This window comes from Hakea prostrata, chromosome 4 (assembly GCF_041222555.1).
Source record: "Hakea prostrata isolate BN-2017 chromosome 4, UWA_Hpros_2, whole genome shotgun sequence".
Taxonomy (NCBI): Eukaryota; Viridiplantae; Streptophyta; class Magnoliopsida; order Proteales; family Proteaceae; genus Hakea; species Hakea prostrata.
In genome coordinates, this window is record NC_142603.1 from 25,459,185 (window position 1) to 25,472,388 (window position 13,204).

The 13,204-nt window shown below is 39.3% G+C and overlaps 2 protein-coding genes across 2 annotated transcripts; one reads left to right on the top strand and one right to left on the bottom strand.

Moving 5' to 3' along the window:
- The first annotated feature begins 2,507 nt into the window (after window positions 1-2,507).
- LOC149018595 (uncharacterized) lies at window positions 2,508-3,108 on the top strand. Its single transcript, XM_089153923.1, has 2 exons — window positions 2,508-2,918; window positions 3,067-3,108. The coding sequence occupies exons 1-2, from the start codon at window positions 2,508-2,510 to the stop codon at window positions 3,106-3,108; spliced, it is 453 nt and encodes a 150-aa protein (XP_089010049.1).
- Window positions 3,109-4,263: 1,155 nt separating this feature from the next.
- On the bottom strand, window positions 4,264-6,846 carry LOC149018596 (putative 1-deoxy-D-xylulose-5-phosphate synthase 2, chloroplastic). The gene is made up of 4 exons (XM_089153924.1): window positions 6,691-6,846; window positions 6,458-6,608; window positions 6,095-6,366; window positions 4,264-4,428 (listed from the first exon to the last, which is right to left on the bottom strand). Exons 1-4 carry the CDS (start codon window positions 6,844-6,846, stop codon window positions 4,264-4,266), a joined length of 744 nt encoding a protein of 247 aa, XP_089010050.1.
- Window positions 6,847-13,204: the final 6,358 nt, after the last annotated feature.

Genomic DNA, 13,204 nt, shown 5'->3' on the forward strand with positions numbered 1-13,204 from the left:
GTATTGACATTGTAACAGTATTTTGCCACAATAAAACCGTTCCCCCTGATTTTCCTACAGCCTCCACAGAAACTCTGTTATCCCATCTGAAGATGGAGATGGTGAAGGAGACGAGAGGACAATCAAGTGAGGAGAGAGAATAGGTTAAAGGGATCAAACAAGGGTTAAGGGTTGAAAGAATGTTGATCGTTGAATTGGAATGAGCCACATGTTGAAAATCGAATGATCAATTGGACCAAACATGAATCTCTCAGTACAGAAGCGGATAAAAATCTCTAACTGACAGTTCCAATTGAATCGATAGAATGGGCTTTAGGGAACTAATAATCCAAAAATGGGCTTGTGATGACATATTAGAATGACAAAGCCCACGATCCTCAAAATTGATCATGCTAATGAAAGAGAATCCACTTCCTCTCAGCTCAATGATAGTGTAGAACACCCATCCACTGTGGCCTCTCTGGATGGATAACATGTCATTGCTTGGTTCGCACAGGCCACGTTTCATCCATCCAAAGGCCTTGGTGGATACCATCCTTGAGCGGAAAAGAGGGAATTAGGGTCCAAACTAATGACAACAAAGAACTCTTTTTCAATTTCATTAGAAAAAAGAAAAAAGAAAAAAGAGAGGAGCTTTCCCAACACATGAAATTCTTCTATGCTTTCTCGTTAGAATGTGTAAAATCCATGTATACATTCACATTTATATCTTGATATCTTCATTTTTAGAGCAATTTATATATACATCTCTACGTTTAGCACACTATTAATTATATTAATATGTCTACATTCCTAAGATATATTTTGTAACACCCCACATCACTATTATTATTTTAATAAATGTTTACTTGCATCGTTAATGGGTCCCAGACTCCAGTCGAGTTGTGGCGGGTCAAGGCGTTGGCGGCTACCAGAGGTAAAGAATTTGAAAAAAGAAAAAGAAAAAAAAAGAAGAGCTAATAAACGTGCGTTTTTTAATTCATTTTTTCATTAATGATGAATTTATAGAGTAAATCAATTTGGGCTGGGCTGGTTCAAGCTTGAACCAAGTCATTTAAACCAAACAACGTTTTAGTTGTTTAAAAAATATAATAATTCACCATTAGAAGAGAAATGGGAAAACGTGAGAAAAAAGATGAATGAGACTTGGGGCATAGAGAACGATGGAGGTAAGGGTTGTTTCTTATAAATTTGAACACCTAATCTAATTCTAGAGTTGCTTTTAATTGCTCCTCCATCTCCTCTCAATTCTATTTCAGATCTTTTAATGATTTGAGGTCTCTAAGAGGGTTTGCTTTCAAGATTTTGAATCAGTAAGAATCTAGCCTAAACTTTCTTTTAATAATTGACTACAGTATTTTCAAACTTACATTAATATAAAGTTATCTCTAAGGCCTAGTCTTTCACTCTCTTGAGATTTCAGATTTTTCATCGAAGCTCTCAGTCGCCCTCATCGTCATCTGCTGAAACTCTCTCGCCCAAGTTGAAGACGGAAAGGATTGGAAACCAATATGGGATTTTGAAATTTTGGGAGGTTTTTCGGTTCGATCGGTCCATTAGCTTTGAGTCATCTTAATCGTTTGGGTTGGGGGGAAAACCAGGGCTATTCCCTGAAGTTGTTTTAAATCCCAGTTGAACACTTGGATTATAACGACCCAGAACAACTAGTGTTAGTTAGTTCGGTACTTTGTTGTTTCAAGGATTTTGCTTGGTAGCAGTGCTTACATGACACTGCTCCAAGCAGTGAAGGGTTAGATTTCAATTTTGGTGTTTAGATTAAATCTTGATTGCACATTTTGAGCTTGTGCATTAAACATCACTTAAATGAGAATAAACCGCTTTTTTTTAAAATGAACCGAATCATCTAAGGTTCAACTCAAACCTGTGTTTCTTTTATTTTAATTGCAATAGAATGGATCCACCTTTCGGCCCAAAGCTTCTCCGGCTGCCGGCACAACCAGCACCGGAAATGGCTCGGCTCTGGCATTTTGGATATCCGACCTGTCAATATTTTATGTGGATATGTCTGCAAGAACCCAGTTCCATCAACCATTAACAGCATTTCTAGCTTCATTCATGAAGTCACTACTCAAAGCACAGAAAACTACCTGATGCCCAGCGTCCCATATGATCTTATCTTCTGGGGTATTGAATACATGGTGAAGTGAAACAGTGAGTTCCACCACCCCAAGATTGGAGCTCAGGTGCCCACCAGTTTTTTTAATGCACATGCTCAAATGTGTAGTCAAGATTTAATCTAAGCACCCAAATTAAAATCTAACCCTTCACTGCTTGGAGCAGTGCCACGTAAGCACTTCTCCCAAGCAAAATCCTTGTTTCAAACGAATCAAATCTTTAGACTTAAATACCGTCAAGCATTTTAGGTTCTTCTCAATTGGATAATCTCTCTGTTTTGCTTTCTTGAGTTTGAGTTTCCTTTCTTTCTACTTCAAAATTTTGGTTTTTTATGGCTTATCAAATGGGGCGGGGATTTGATTAGTCTCAAAATGGTTACAGAGAAGCTTGGTAGATATGAAGACACATTATCCTCTATGCGGCGGGTATTCCAAATGGGCGACCCCATGAACGAAGACGAGCAAGATCTTTTTCTGACAGCCACTGGAGAACTCTCTCTAGGTTTCGTTCGACTTGTTTATGCTTTGGATATGGAGGGTCCGCACTCAGAACTGATTGATGCGTACAGAAGGTTTCTTCTGCTAAGTCTTGAGAATGTCTGCACTGAGGCCATAATTGCATTAGTTAGTTTTCTAGGGGCTCGAAGGATACCTAGAAGAAGAAACGTCCTTCTACTGAGATTGAAAGCAGAGTTCTACGGATACCTATGGTTGACATGCCACGAGGAAGATGACCGTATTCTGGCGTCATTCGAAGCTGAGAGTGCATATAAAGCTGCCCTGGTACTCTAGTAGGGGTTCTTTAAGCTTTCTTGATGACTTTTCTTTAATCATTGTTAAAGGTTTTTCGTTACGCAATAATGCATTTCTTTAATCATTGTTAAAGCTTTCTTGATGACTTCTCTTTAATCTTATGTTTTGGGCTCTACAGTGTATGGTCATGATACACCTTGGCCCTGCGGATGAATTGTAGTTGTTGGTGGGACTTAGATATGTCAATTTCTTGGAAAATATCAAAGGGGACATTGGCGAGGCAAGAAATATAGGATATTTGGTGTGTTCTTATCTTCTTTCTTTCAGTAGTAGTTCCAGATTTTCTTAATGGTTCTCATATAGTCTAATGTTATTTTATTTCTGTTGTATTATTTTTAATATAATAAAATATGTTTCATTTTATTGGATCTGTAAGTGCGGAAAACTTTCCTTTATTTATTTTAGGAAAGTGTATTATTATATAGTCCCACATTGGAAACCGAGGTATCGGAATCCAGGTTAATTAATAGGTACCACCTATTAATTCTAACTTATAATAATGAGACACGCCAGTGTGTGTGCAGTGTATGAGTGAGGACGGTATACCGTCCGAGCGCACGTGCGGCGTGGGCTGTGGGCGTTTGTGGCGCACGCACTTAGCACGCTTGCATCGCTTCTTGCGAGATCAAATCTAAACCGTGTGTTGTGATCAACGATAGATCTAGGGCGATGGAAGTAGATCCATAAATATTGTTTTGATGGTTCAATATGGACCGTTAGATCGTGCGGCCGAACGATCCGACGGCTCATATCTAACGTCAGCATTCGTATCCCTATAGAGATGTGCACCCATACGAACAGAGTCATGAACTGTTCAGTAGAGGCACCTCAATGCCTATATATACGTCTAGCTTCACAACAGCAGGATACGAGAGAAAATCCCGAAGTCTTCTCTGTTCTTAAGTTTTGCGAGTGCTCAGCAAAACTCACTCGCAAAACTCAAGAGATTCAACTCGAAGTTGGACTTCTTTGTATCCTGGGAGACGGTTCGCAATACCTCATAGCACCTTGGTGTGAGGGCGAATTACGTCTTAAGGAAAGCGACGTTGTAACGCGCCTAGAAGTTCCAGCTCAAATACTGTGATCACTTTCCATTTTTTTAAACAATTTCTATTCTATGTAATAATAGGTCTTAAAGCATTCTTCTGCAGAGAGACTATTTATGAGCCCAGAAGCAGACTTCTACAAAAGGTGTTTAATGGAAGATCTTGAGAAACTCGCCGCGAAGTTCCAGTTGAACTCCTGCTTGTGCAGAACGATGTTATATACCTGTAGCAGAGGCTTTCAATTCTTTGAGGCGTGGGGGGCTTTATGACTACTTTCCGTACAGAAATTTATGCAGTAGGTCTTCTACATTGTGGCCATCCACAGCGCCAATATAAAGAAGCCCCAAATCTTCAAACAAGGAAGCCGAGGAGGCTCCCAATATGTCTCTAGAAGCAATATCAAATGCCTGATCTGCAACTTGTTTTGTTAAGTTCTATCATGGATTGGTAAAAACAATTTCAGATCATTAGTTGTATTTGTTAGGAAGCCATGGTTTCCCAAAGGCATTAATTCAAAAATCTTGTTAAATTCTGTCATGGATTTTAGCACCCACGTCTCTTGCACCGGGTAGTGATACCATGTCAAGTAAGGGTGCAACTGGTTATGGATCCGATTCTAGGCAATGGATGTGAGATATAAATCCGAATCAAGTCCCCAAGTGATTCTGAGATTGAAAACTAGATTCTATCTTGGTCAGTATGGTTTGTATCTAGTTACATACACACTTTTTTTTTTTTTTTGATAAAGTTACATACACAGTTGACACTTACATACCATCCTTGTATTCAGTTATTAAATGGTTACTTCAGTGGTTACCATGTCCAATTTAAATCCTACTATGCTATTTAGTTCATATTCAATTATGATACTCGATAGACAAAATAAAGCAAAATAAAAATGTCAAAATATTTAACCTGCTTAAGTGAAATATCTCAATCGTGATTTATATAAGATGGGTCTTGATTCTTGAGTCCACAAAAAAAGTTTAATATCATAGCAAATTCAAAAAGAGATGGACCATTACTTCTACACCTTCGATAGTAAGAGGGTGAATGGATGATAGAAGGTTGGTTGGATTCAATGGATTATTCGGTGAACCGGCTTAATTGGACGTGTTTAAAGAGGGGTAGAACGTTTAATACAATCAACAGCTAAGATTTTATGGTATGCCACGTGGTGCTCATTTGTGCAGTCTTTGGATGGTCGCTAGAATGAGCGCTTTTGAGGATTCGAGCCCCATTATGACTAGGGTTAGCCAACAAAACCCTAGTCATGGCCACCAATTTAAGTATAAACTATGAACACACTTTTCTCAAAATAGTAAACTATATACAATCCTCTTGAGTTTGCAAACTATACACTTAAACCTTTGTAATTCATTTTATTACAAGTGTCCCCCTTTGCAATTTGCATAACACCATTAATGTTAAATACAAAAAATAACCAAAGGTGATATGTTAAAGCGGTTAAAGATCCAACTTCCCTAGGAGAAGTCTTGGGTTCACACCCACTCGGCCGGTTCAACTTTTTCCTTTTTCCTATGTTAAGTCTTCAATTAACTCCATTCTAACAATAAGGGTGGAATCATAATAGAATAAGTTGTAGGATTGTAAACGTAATAGATTGCAAATCCAAGGTGCCTATGTAATTTTATATAAATAAACAAAACCATAGAACTAAGTGTCACTTATAAAATAAATCACATCCACGTTGCCCTATTGGGTGGGATTATAACTCCATTCTAACAATAAGGGTGGAATCATAATAGAATAAGTTGTAGGATTGTAAACGTAATAGATTGCAAATCCAAGGTGCCTATGTAATTTTATATAAATAAACAAAACCATAGAACTAAGTGTCACTTATAAAATAAATCACATCCACGTTGCCCTATTGGGTGGGATTAATTTAGATTCTCTACCCCCAGTATCCCCGTGTCCCCTCTAAACGCACTTGATACAGACCATCTAATGTTAGGTGGGCTGTGAGAGAGAACCTTTGGAAGTTTGGGGGGATGCGGGAGTTCTGGGGGTAGAGGCCGGATTTAGACTTGGGTTGGATGGAGAATTGCATGCAGAGTATATATGAGTGTGACTTACTTCTCCTACTCCATGAAGCTGCAGGAACTTTCTGCTTGATTCGAGCTTTGCTAAGGCTTTGCTTAGAGCTCCGACAGGCTTAGCAGGGCCATCAAGGGTGGCAGTTGGAAGAGAAACTTGCTTCTTGTCATTCAAGATGATGATGAGATCTGTATCATAATAACCGGCATTATTCATTGCTTCATATGCCTGTCCTGCAGTCATGGCTCCATCTCCAATTACAGAAATCACATGATTATTCTTGCCTTGCAAGTCTCTGGCAACAGCCATTCCTTTCAAACAGTAAAAGATAAAATGGTTTCAGAACAAGATGATCTAAGAAAGAAGAACTAAGAGTGTTTTTGAACTGTATAAACTGGGTACCTAAGGCAGCTGAGATACTGGTAGGACTATGGTCAGTGCCAAAAGCATCATAAACACTCTCATCCCTCTTCGGAAAGCCTGAAAGCCCACAAGTTTGCCTGATGGTATGCATTTTGGATCTCCGACCAGTCAATATTTTATGTGGATATGTCTGCAAGAACCCAGTTCCATCAACCATTAACAGCATTTCTAGCTTCATTCATGAAGTCACTACTCAAAGCGCAGAAAACTACCTGATGCCCAACGTCCCATATGATCTTATCTTCTGGGGTATTGAATACATGGTGAAGGGAAACAGTGAGTTCCACCACTCCAAGATTGGAGCTCAGGTGCCCACCAGTTTTTGAAACACTGTATACAATTTCTTCCCTGAGCTCATCAGCTAACATCTCAAGTTCCTTGACAGAGAGCGATTTTTCATGTGAATTGGGTAGTTGGCTGCAAGGAACTTAGTTTCCCCGGTTCGCAAACCGGCGAACGGGCAAAATATCGCTGATATTTCGGCGATATTTCGCCCTTAATTTTTTTGAGTATTTTAACTCAATAATTTTGGTAAATTTGATGCCTATCCTAATCTAATGCAAATATGTGGTAAATTTGAATTATTTTCTAAAAATTATTCCATTTAAATTCTCTTACCTAGTCAAATTTAATATGTTACCTTATGAGGCCTACATCATTAGGACATAATTTGAACGATTATCAAATCACTCTGAAGATTTTTTTATAAGATTCATTAATAATTTAGATTGTTTCCATAAATTATTTCATGTATACATTCTTCCCTAATCACATTTGGCATGTTGACTTTGATAATTTTCGCCCACTAGTTTCGGGGGTATTTTTGTCATTTTGAGCCCTAATTTGATGCAAATACGTGGTAAATTTAAATTATTTCTTAATAAATATTTCCATTTAAATCTCCTGCCTAGCCACATTTAACGTATTACCTTCTAAGGACTAAATCATTCGGACATAGTTGGAATGATTAACCAACGATTTTATTACAAAATCTCTTCATAATTTAAATTGTTTCCATAAATTATTCATGTATATACTCTTCCCTAACCACATTTGGCATGTTGACTTTTGAGGACTAGATCACTAGAATATAGTTGGTAAGATTGCTTATTAATCTTGAAGATTTTGCTATAAAATTTTTTCCTATTTATAAGTTATTCTATGTAGATTCTCCTCCTAATTACATTTAGCACATTAACTTTTGAGTCTTGAATCATTGTGATAAAATTGTGATAGAATCGTGAGAGAAATCGCCTAAAAAGTGCAAGAAATAGTATAAAAATCACATACAAAAAAAATTAAAGAAATGAAAATTTCCAAAATATCATGAAATATCGCGATATCTCGCTATATTATCGCGATATCGCGGAGAAAATATCCGGTAAATATCGTTTCGCCCCCTGGTTTCTTTTCACCAGGGGCCAAAACAGCGAATTTGGCTGAAATATAGTTATATGGTTGGTTGTGTCCAAAATAGGAGTGTAAGGCTTCTGTCCAGAACTCAGGGTTCGATAGCTTTTCGGGCAGTGGATTTTATCAGTCTTACCTTCTGAATTATTGTCCATGCCACTACCCGTCACCCTGCAAAAATGCAACCCAAGAGAATGAACAGTCAACTTATTAGAAACAAGCCTTAGTTGAGTAAACCTAAATCAGAAGAGAAGAAAAGAACAAAAACCTTCTGCTTGTGCTGCTGCTGCCGACAAGAATTGGCCGGAAAATCAAGGGCAGAGATCACATTCTTCACTAGCAGACCACCAGAAAAAGCCATTGCAGGATAATGAATGGAGCTGATCAAGGTATTGAAGGTGAAGAGAGCAACTAGTGAAAATGGTTCTCATAGTGTGGATCTCCTACGTAGAAATTCTAAGGCCACCTTTCTGAAACAAACGTCTCTGCTTGTACGTACTTACCATGTTAATGCAAGATTGGTTCTCGTCCATCATTGACAGTGAAACGCCAACCGACCTTATGTACGTTTTCAGATGTGTAATTGTAACAGAGGATACTTCTTTCCAATCCTGTCCTTTTCCAATGTGATAATTATTACTATTCCTCTTTACTTAATTATATATACTAAAACTCCCCTACCTTGAAAATCTTTTCAACTACCCCTGCTTTTTGTCATGGATGTAGTGTAAGTGAAGTTGAAGAGGGTTAAGGGTTATAATGTTAAGTGTGAGACATGGGTGTGGGTTAGGGAATATGAGAGAATATAGGGGTAGAAAGGTCATGTGATTAGAGGATACCTTAGCCTATAAATGTAACTAAAAAAGGTAATGGTGAGAGAGAATGATATTCGTAATTTTCTAACTTACTCTTTATGCTTCTTCTTCTTCTTTCCCAATTCCCTCTTCTGAATTGCTGTTCTTCCCCCTCTAATATCCCTCTGCTCTTATGGGATCGTGACATTGGTCCGACCTGCCGGATGGCTGACGAAACTCGTTTACACGTAATGAACGAGAACTTGAAACAGCTCAACACCATCACTTCCGAGCATGGAATGATTATCACAAACCTACAAGCCTCAATGGAAGTTCAGAAGCGAAACATGGATCAACTAAAAGAAACGATGGCGCAACTGGCAGCGCAGATGAAGGCACTAAGTGAATAGGTAATGCAAGCATTCAAAATCCCTGCTAATTCAGATATGTCCTCTGTTACGTCAGCAGCAACCCAGCGACCATCGCTGGTACATCCCAATGCCGGCGACAATTCAAGCAAAGCAGAAGCTGAGTTGGGCGATGATTCAAACATTGGGTTTGAGTAGCTTGACAGTGGGCGATGATTCGAACAATGGTTTGAGCAGCTTGGCAGTGGAGGTTCAAACGGTATCGCCTAATAACGAAAAGAATCCCCAATCTGAAATGGTGAAGAACGGCATAGTGATCGAAGCCGAGACGGAAGTGTAGAAATCAAATCCAATAGGCTTGAAAAACACTTTGCAGGATCCGATTTCGAGTGAAGGAAGCGTGGGAAATTCTGTGCCAGTGGATGACGGCAACCCTTGGAATGACTCCACTATCAAATTATCGAAGTCAGAAAGCTTGAATGAAGGGTTTACAATGACTGAATTCCAAACGGAGACTTGATCTGGTAATTTGTCCTTCCTAAAGACTCAATTGGTTGCTGGATCTTGTAGGTTTGATGGAGAGGGCAACACTCCGATGTGGTGTCACAGATTTAGAAAGCTTCAAATTGTGCTTTCTATTATGGGCAAACCCACAGAAAAGTCTTCAAATTGTCTCATGGGCCTAGGCTTAACAGGTTTGATCCAAAGGCATTATGGGCAGGGACACTATGGTAAAAAGATTTATCTCTTTTCATCTTCTTATTACAGTCTCAAGACCAGGCCATCGTTCCAAGAGGCGCATGAGGCGGATGTGTGGACTTCGCTTTCATCACCGGTGGAAAGTACCACATGCCATCGCTGAAATGATGCCAAAATTCAGGCACCGTGTAATCAGCCGTCTATCTCAATGCTGGCGCCACGCCGTGTACCAGCGACACATGGAGAGAACACTCTGCCGCATATAAACTACACTCGATGCCACGACGTCGTTCTCTTGCGAGTGTTGTTGCTCAGTGACACAATGGTTCATGAGAATCGGATCGAGCCTAAAGTTGGGTCACACCACCGATTGGTACTGCTACAAGCTTCCTTCTTTATATGTGAGCGTACAGGTGACGAGATTACTTGAGTATTGTGGAAATCAATTAAGGAAACGCGGAATTTTCCCTTTCTAAAGTTCGATTTAAGGCATTTTGACTTTGGAGTGCTTAATTGCGAGGCTACAATTGAAAGTGTTGTGACCACGTGTAGGTATGGTGTTCAGAATGAATGGACGAGTTTAACGTGGTTCGATCTTCAATGTGAAGTCTACGTCCACGGTGAAATCTCCATCAACTATGTTCTGGGGAGAACTTTCATTAACTATAAATAGAGATGGTAGTGTACATGATGTGGTATTTTACAATGAGTGAAGTTTTACAAAGATGGGAACTTTACAATGATTAGGACTATTAGTCTTTATGTTGTACTGAAAGACTAATATTGTTGTACTGAAAGACTAATATCCAATAACACTCCCCCTCAAGTTGAATCGAGGATGACGTCTGAGGTCAACTTGGACAATATTTTTGGAATGTTCCCTTGGATAAAGCTTTCGTGAAAATATCAGCAAGCTGCTCTTCACTTCTTATGAATGGAGTTGCAATAGTTCCATCTTGGACTTTCTCACGAATAAAATGACAATCAAATCTCAATGTGTTTAGTTCTTTCATGAAATACTGGAGTTGGAAGCAATGTGAGTAGCTGCTTGATTATCACAGAAAAGCTTCATAGGTTAATTAAAACTGTCAAAACCTAATTCTTGAAGAAGAGATCTAATCCATACCAATTCACTAGTTGCAGATGCCATTGCTGTGAAACCCAACCCTAACCTAACCCTGACCTTGACCCGGTAATCCGGTTGTTTTTAGGTCCGAAGACCCGGAGTAAAGGAAGAAGCCAACTATGGGCCATCTCAGTAGAAGACATGGTGTTTGACTCTGAACCCATGGATGTTGATGATGTTGTTCCATACTTGGATGTCTGTGCAGTTTCGGAAAGGAAGCTGCAGCTTGATGAAGATGAGATTAGTTGAAGGACTTGGAGTATTATCTGACTTGGTTTGAAGGTATTTCTATACACTAGATATGTCACTTGATGTGTGTGCAAAAGCCCATAAGGTTTAGAGCCCATTTGATCCTTCAATTCCCTGATTATTCCTTACTGTCTGTCATGGTCGACTGGACCACTTGACCAAAGGATTGCCAAATCCGAGAAAATGTAATTTTAGGGTTTTTCACTTATATTTAAACCCTACTTCGTGTTTCTTTGTTACAACTGCCTCCTAAACACTTTTTGAACGTGAGATGACCTCTCCGAAACTCTCTCTGGTGATTTCGAAGATTCCTCTGCAGATCTGAAGCCTCCCATCTCTGATCTGACAATTCTAGGTTAGTATCTCTTCTGAAATTTTAATTATCCTTTCTTCGATCTTATTCTTGATTGAGATCAGGAAGAAGATGCTGCATTCTTGCAACCATCCCTTTGTGATCTCCTTCGTTTCTTTGAGATCTATGATCATCGTCATGATCTTAACCCTAGCCTGATTATTTCTTGAAACCCTGACCCTTGTTTGATTTCTGGAAACCTTTGGTAACCTCCCATGCGAGGGAAACCTCATGGGTAATATTTATGTTAATCTAAACTAGATTTTCTATGATTTCTTGTTATTTTCTTGATAACAATCATTCCCTCTCATTTTGTGATCTTAACCTTTTCATGAGAGCCATAAAGATTGAAACCCTAGTTTCTTGGGTCAAATCAAGAACCCATATTTTGACCATGACTTATGATTTTATCTTCCTAAATGATTCTAATACATCCTAGGAAGTTCCCCTTCGGATTTCGGATCAATCCAACTTCAAACGAAGAAGTTATGACCAAATCAGTTTCAACAATTCCGTACTGACTCGCTTGGTTGACTGCTTAGTCGACTGGGCCAGTCTACCAAGCACTCGACCAATGATATCAGTAGCTTTGTTTTTCACCCGATTTGATTCGTTTGCTCTCTGATCTTTTAGGTATCTTTCCTAATGTTGTATCTATGATTGTTAGGAGTTTATTTGCTAAGTTTGGAGTTGCTCTCTTTGATCTTTGGATTATCTTTGGCGATAATCAAGGTAAGGACAGTTATTTCATAATAACATAGATCACATACTCTCTGGTTTCTACTTTATGAAACTATGAGTTTTTGTACTATTCTTGTATCTTATACTTTTGATGTACTACTGTAAGTACAATAGCACTTGTTTATGTATTCTTTTTCATTATTCAAGTATATGAAATGTTTATTACTACTTGATCGGATTATGCTTTTACATTCTCTTTTATATGATGAATTGTTGGTTGTGTATGTCATGACTGATCTGAGAATGTGTTTGATTAAGTATGGTTTGGGATTGGGAAGTGTCCTTTTGACACTTCTGTCCTTGGACATCGGAGGGAATAGTATGGGATGTTCTCCGAAGATGCCTATCGACGCTTTCCCGAATCATTGGTTGTCATACCTAGGGCTATCTAGCAGTGTTTGGCTAGGATGTCCCCGTTATATCAGACCCAAATCGGAAGGGTATTTAGACCGAACGACCTGTGGTAGCAATGTGATTCACGAGTGCTCATGACCGGTAACCAACCCGTGAGAGGACGGTAATCATATTGTGGGGGCCATTTATTGGAGGGTTGCATATGGCTAGACTTGGGCTCATGGGCATTCAAGACCGGTAACCAACCCGTGAGAGGACATGAGAGCTTCCCGTTTACCATATGTGGATAACCAATAGGGTTGATGAGTCCGTAGTCTGGGACTATTAGGACTCTAGTGTGAAGGATACCGGAAAGGATCCCGAGAGGGGAGGAATGGAAGTATCTGGATCTGAGTTTATGTAACTGGGTAGATGACTTGCATTGGGCTAGGTTTTACCCTGACATGCGCCAGTACTTAGACCAATGGTGATGTGAGAGAGCGGTGACTTAACCCCCAGCCATGGATTGTCCCGAGGGATGAAGGACCCAGTACCAACCGGAGCCAAGTGACTGACCTACCCAAAGAAGTATGGTGTTATGACTTAATGCATGTCTGCCAATAGAGACCAGCATACATAGAGTTTAGATGCATA

What these genes read in the sequence shown, in the direction of transcription:
- LOC149018595 (XM_089153923.1), top strand. Translation starts at nt 2,508, where the DNA reads ATGGTTACAGAGAAGCTTGGTAGATATGAAGACACATTATCCTCTATG. An exon ending in GTGCATATAAAGCTGCCCTG is followed by an intron (nt 2,919 to 3,066) that starts GTACTCTAGTAG and finishes TGGGCTCTACAG; the next exon opens with TGTATGGTCATGATACACCT.
- LOC149018596 (XM_089153924.1), bottom strand. Translation starts at nt 6,846, where the DNA reads ATGTTAGCTGATGAGCTCAGGGAAGAAATTGTATACAGTGTTTCAAAA. An exon ending in CAGTATCTCAGCTGCCTTAG is followed by an intron (nt 6,367 to 6,457) that starts GTACCCAGTTTA and finishes ACTGTTTGAAAG; the next exon opens with GAATGGCTGTTGCCAGAGAC. An exon ending in AGCTTCATGGAGTAGGAGAA is followed by an intron (nt 4,429 to 6,094) that starts GTAAGTCACACT and finishes AATCCATGATAG; the next exon opens with AACTTAACAAAACAAGTTGC.